The 5,774-nt window shown below is 43.5% G+C and overlaps 1 protein-coding gene across 2 annotated transcripts in view; it reads right to left on the minus strand.

Annotated features, from left to right (window-relative positions):
• Positions 1–3,688: 3,688 nt before the first annotated feature.
• Positions 3,689–5,774, minus strand: part of Camkmt (calmodulin-lysine N-methyltransferase) — a 381,129-nt gene continuing 379,043 nt past the window's right edge. For both annotated transcript variants that reach the window (NM_001134463.1, XM_039112121.2), the window contains one exon: positions 3,689–4,190. In NM_001134463.1, coding sequence (NP_001127935.1) covers positions 4,113–4,190 — 78 coding nt within the window. In that variant the 3' untranslated portion in view covers positions 3,689–4,112. The remainder of the gene's footprint in view (positions 4,191–5,774) is intronic.

Here is a 5,774-nt window from a genome sequence, read left to right on the forward strand (position 1 = left end):
CAATTTTCTTCCTCAGTTTGCAATACTAAAGCCATCTTCGCTTGCACAGTTTCCAATACAGAGCTACTGTATTTGCTCACACTTCAGCCCTCCATTAACTATTGAATCGCCTATTAGCCATTTTATTACATTTCTGTTTACAAGCTTGTTGACATTTTAAAAGTCACAGTATGATCTGTTTTATCTATTAAAAAATGTATTAATTGAAAAGTCAGGGAGACAAAATAAATAAGCAAACAGACAAACAGATGCCACATGCCCAGGCCTCCCGGGCAGGATACACAGAAAACCTTCAGCCACAGCCTGGGCAGCGGGCAATCTGGATAAAATGGAATCTGAGAAGTCAAAGTGGTATTTCAGGCCTGGTGGTGTGTCAGACAACAGTGGGCTGGGCTCCTTTATAAATGAAAAATAGTCCATTCGGGAAAACGTATTTGCTCTGGCTAAAGTCAGTGTGCTTTTCCAACTCCCTTTCCTCTGTGAGACATACTCAGAACACTTACAATGCTTCTGTATTCTGAAGACAGGGGAGTTTGATCCATGGAGGACCAACAAGACAGAGCCAGAATCTGGGGTCCAGCAGCCTAATTGTCCCAGTGACACTGGTCCCAGTGACACTGGTGTGTATGCCTGTGTTCAGTGGGACTCTCTTGACCGTGTGGGCATCCGACCCCTCCCCCAAGGTCCACCGAAAGGGTTGGCCACACAATGCTTCCCAGTTGTCTGGCATTGATTGGAACCAGATCAAACGCTGACTAAGCACAAAGCCAAAGTCTACAGAAGCTGAGCTGGAGGAAGGAGCCGGTTCTCTCCTCTCAAAACAAAAACAACAACACCCATCCCTTAGAAAAAGGTGTGCCCTACTTTGGCAGTGGGGAGAAGAAAACAAACCAATAAAACAAACAAAAATCCGACTACTACCATTGCATTAACCAGGTTCTTCAACTGTCAGAGGCACTTAACCAGTTAGGGCAGACACCTGGCTGTTGGAGCAGGGCTCCAGAGGGCCACTAATCCTTCCTTTCACTCAGTTAACTGCTGGATCCCCCAAACTAAATTCAACAGGTACGCAGTGGTAAATTCTGCCTATACTAAAGCCAAAGGGGAAATCAGCAAGGGGCGGCAGCTCTTCTCTGAACACACGAGGAACCAGCCAGAAAGGCTTTTACGCCGACAAGTTTTCTGCTGAATAGTGAGAGCCTAAATTACCCTTCCCTAATGGAAGTTACATTTTCCTGCTCACTCGAAAAGCCGCCAAAATACACAATTTATACAAAATAGCGCCTACCTCTCAGGTAGTCTTTCTGAACACTTTTATCCCAATTCACAGCATATGTCTTGCTATAAAATAAAATATATTTCTCATAACCAACTTGGACGTGGCTGTTCATATCACTGCTTTACAACTGCCCGTGAACAATATTAGATGCATTCTCACACCCGACCTATTTCTATAAAAGAAAACCAACAGCTTTATCAGAAGATAAAAATTTATAAAAATATTCATTTTTAACATTGTTTACACTTTTAAAACCTATCTTGTAGTGTGTGTGTGTGTTGTCAGAGTGAGCACCGGGAGGAGAGAGGACAACTTTTGGGAATGGGTTTTTTTCCCCTTCCACCATGTGGGTCTGGGGATCGGACTCAGGTAGTCAGGCCTGGCTGTAAGCATCTGCTTCTGCTGTGCCATCTCGTGGCCCAGGATATCCCAATTCTTATGATTTCCCAGGTATGAGGCTACCCTTGGAAACAAGCACATGCATACTTACGTAGACAGTCGTGAATGGACCCCTTCAATTCCAACGGCATAACCTAATAATACTAATGCCTAGAAATAATCATACAGTTCATGGAGAAACAGACATGGATTAACTTTCTAGAGTGGCCTCTTTTTCTTATCAATATCTGCATTCCATTAAAAACTGTGAAAATTAATTAAAAGCCATTCCCCGAGTGTTTAAACTTTGTTACACAGTTTGAGAGAGCCTAGCGCCGAGATGCCTCCAGTAAGGACTCCACAAATTCTACCTAGGAATCCCTGACCATGTGATCGGGGAGTCCTGAGGTCACAATCACTGCACGAGCAATCTATTCTTTACTGATGTCTCTTAGTGCGAATAGCTCAATTCTGATACACGGCTCTCAGATACTTCTAGAAAAACACACTGCTGGGTTGCTTTTAAAAGAAAAAAGAGAAAGAAAAAAAAAACTTCCCCCGAAGAAGCAAGCGTTGCATCTGCAGCCCGAGAATGCAAATTGAACTTCTGCCAGTTCGAGTATTTTTCTGGCTGAAAAGAAAGGAAATATTCTCATGGTCCTGCAGAGTATCTTAGGTGCCCCTCCAGAGGCAGGTTTCCTTGGTTTGCCAGATTTAGCTGCAGGTTTTTACCTAAGAAATGATTCTCGTTGAATTCCCGTCGGTTAGAGCGGAATGACTTGTGTTGCCTTTTGAAACATCCCACATTCTAATTTTTTTTTTTTAAACAAGAAAACACGAAGTCAGTGTGTAAGCCATGCAGTCGCAAAGGAGGGCTGCCACCAGCTGAACTACTCATCTAAATGGCTGGTTTGCATGGCCCTGGTCTTTATCTAGCCCTGAGAATAGACTGCTGTTTTATCCAAAGAGGACTAAATGGCTGTTATTGTGATGCTAGCCCATCTCTTGGCATTGCAATTCAAGTTTCTGTGAGACAGAAATGTGTGATCTAACTGCGACTTGACCTGTGCCTTTGAGATCTGTCTAGGTGCTCTGATGGAGCAGAAAACGTGGTGACTCCAGGGATATGCAAATCGAAGGTAAAATTTTTTGTTTGATGATGGACGTGGGCAGACGTTAGAGAGTCAATATTTTTATGGCAGCTAAGTTTGCCTAACACGCAAAAAGATGAGCCTCCCGGCTGCCCCTGCCCACCCATCACTTTAATTGTACCACATTCAATATACACTTTTTCTTCTGCTAAAGATATGGGGATACACAGCTAACCCACCTAATAGCATTCCTGCCAAAGTGGGCACGGTGGATTCCTTGCAGATACACATCTGAATTTCCACAAAAGGCATTAGAGCAGTTCGTGTAGGCAGTGGGCAGGATGGGCTGGGGTCCCTGCAGAAAAGCTCCATCCAGAGTAGCACCTATTAAATGTTTACCATACACTCAAATCTCAGAAACTAACAATATATACTTATTTTAAATAAGGAAATTGCATAATTGAGCTTTTGTCTTTCTTTCTTTTTCTTCTTTCTTCCTCTCCTCTTTCTGTCCCCTGGTTGCAATGTAGTTTATCCAACATTTATTTAACATTTCTCTAGACGAGACCTATTTTGAGGGAGCCTGGAGAACAGCGGCAGTTAGATTTAAGCCCTGAGAGAGGCTCACTTTTCATTCATAGTCAGAGCCTAAATGTGCTCTTCTTGTACCTAAACAGATAATAAGCAGTCAGCTCGCTCCCCCTCCTTGACACAGCACACTGAGACTAATCACACATAATTGGAGAGGAGGAGCAGAGGGCTGGCCACGCTATTGTGTCCAGAGGACAAACGGTCAGTTTATGAGGCTTTGGGCTGATGTAGTCATTTCTTATACATCTATAGGGGAAAAAACATCCTGTTTAAAAAGAAAAAATAATTAGACAGGGAGACAGAGAGAGACAGAGAGACAGAGTAAGAGGGGAGAGATTGAAACAATTAATTGAGACGTCAGAAAAGAGATTTATTCATTTATCCAGAAAAGAAGGGTAATGTTTTCTGTGTTTACAGATAAAGACTACTATTACCAAACAGGACAAAGGCAATTAAAAAAAAGGAAGGGGGAGGGGCAGGTGGAAATCATCAAAAGAAATTCTGCTTTAGAGAGAAAACTATTTAGATTGCTCCACAAGTCAAATTTTGATCTTAGACAGGCTGCTGACACATAAAAGCACACAAAGGTTTGGTACAGAAGAGCAACAAGCTGCCTTAAAAAGGAACGGTGGGAGAGCTGCCGAGGGCTGGAGGAATGGGCGGAGTCCCAAGATGAGGAATGTTCGGAAGTGGGCGGAGCCCTTAGTCCCAGGGGAGCCGTGGCTGACTTCTCGCTGTGTGGAAATCGTTCTCTGCGCATCTGATGTTTTCTTCTATCCCGTTTTGGTTAAAATAAGTAGAAGTGGGTAGTGGAGATTTTCTTCATATACGTCCGACCCTTCTTTTTTTAACTGAAAATAAGAGAAATACCAGATTTTTATAAATTAGTATTGATGTTAATTTTAATAGCATGGTTTCTAAATATAGAATTCTGGGAAATAATCACAGGAAAGCAACTGAACATAGTTTTTAGTGGTACTGGCATGATAATGATATTAAAATGGTATCTGGGGGAGGGGTGGGGTGTTGCTGTTTGTTTCGTTTTGTTTTAGGTGAGGATTGCGTGGTTGAACCAGAACTGCACCATGACTGAGGGAAAGCGTGGCACCGTCATCTTTCCTAGACTAGCACTGGGCATGTCTCTACTTCAGTCTGATCCTTGCTGCCCCAGGCAGTGCCACACCGCTCTAGGCAGGCAAGGGCGTTGGAATGAATGGAGAGCATCACAACAGCTGGCACTGCAGTGGGCTTCAGACATTTCAAAGGCTGCCTAGGTCTCATTTGTGGGCATTTATAGCACGTAGTAATTTAGGATACCACCCTACTCCCAGGAACATATTCCAACAGAGTGACAACACTTGATGTTGCTAACGTGAATTTCTGAGGGCCTTCTGTGATACAATTTTAAATCCCAACCAACCTTCAAACCGAAAGCACACATTCCGGGAAATGACCGGTAATAATGACGGGTAAAGTACACTTTATCTCCCTCATTTGGCTAGAATACATCTGACAGTCACATTTATAGTCGTTCTATAAATAGCAGTTTGTTTCTTCTTTTTCTTCCTCCTCCTCTTCTGTTTCTGTTGAGACAGGGTTTCCCTGTGTAGCCCTGGCTGTCCAGGAACTCACTCTGTAGACCAGGCTGGCCTTGAACTCAGAGACCCACCTGCCTCTGCCTCCTGAGTTCTGGGATTAAAGGCATGGTCCATCACACCTGGCTAGTTTCTAAGTTGATATTTTTGAGACAACTGTTAATTTATTTTTAATTTATAACGACCAGAAATTGTTTTACCATACAGGAAGGCAATTCTTTTATTACTCCAAATCAGTAAATACTAGCCACCCTAAACAAGCATCCCCTGAAAGGCCCCACTATCACATTCTGCTGGGTGTCTGTTGGGAATATACTCACCTGAATCTTTTAGAACTTGTCTCTTCTAAATCCTATTCCAAAATGGTGACATGTCTTCAATATTAAAGACAGGAATCATGAGCCTACCTCCTCTGGGACCTAACGCCAGTTTCACCTCCTTCCTTCCTTTCTTTATTCACTCACTCATTCATTCACTCATGTCTGTCTGTCTGTACGTATGTATGTAGTTTTGAGGCAGGGTTTCCCTGCTTAGCCCTGGCTGTCCTGTAAATCGCTCTGTAGACCAGCCTGCCTCTGCCTCCGGAGTGCATTGATTAGCTAAGGGCTAGCACATCTCTCTGCTTCACCTCCTTCCGGAAGAACAGGGCGTAGGTGGTTACTGATGTGAGCTCACAAATGACTAGTCGTCCACTTAGAACAGGCCTTGAAGGGCCTGTCACCACCCAAGCACCAACAGTGTTCCTCACTCTCTAGTCTAATTATTATGAGAATTCCAAGAAATTGGCTTCCCCAACTCCGTGTCCATGTGGGCTCTGAACACACCCTGTACTCAGACATC

The sequence above is a fragment of the Rattus norvegicus genome, chromosome 6, assembly GCF_036323735.1.
Source record: "Rattus norvegicus strain BN/NHsdMcwi chromosome 6, GRCr8, whole genome shotgun sequence".
Lineage (NCBI taxonomy): Eukaryota > Metazoa > Chordata > Mammalia > Rodentia > Muridae > Rattus > Rattus norvegicus.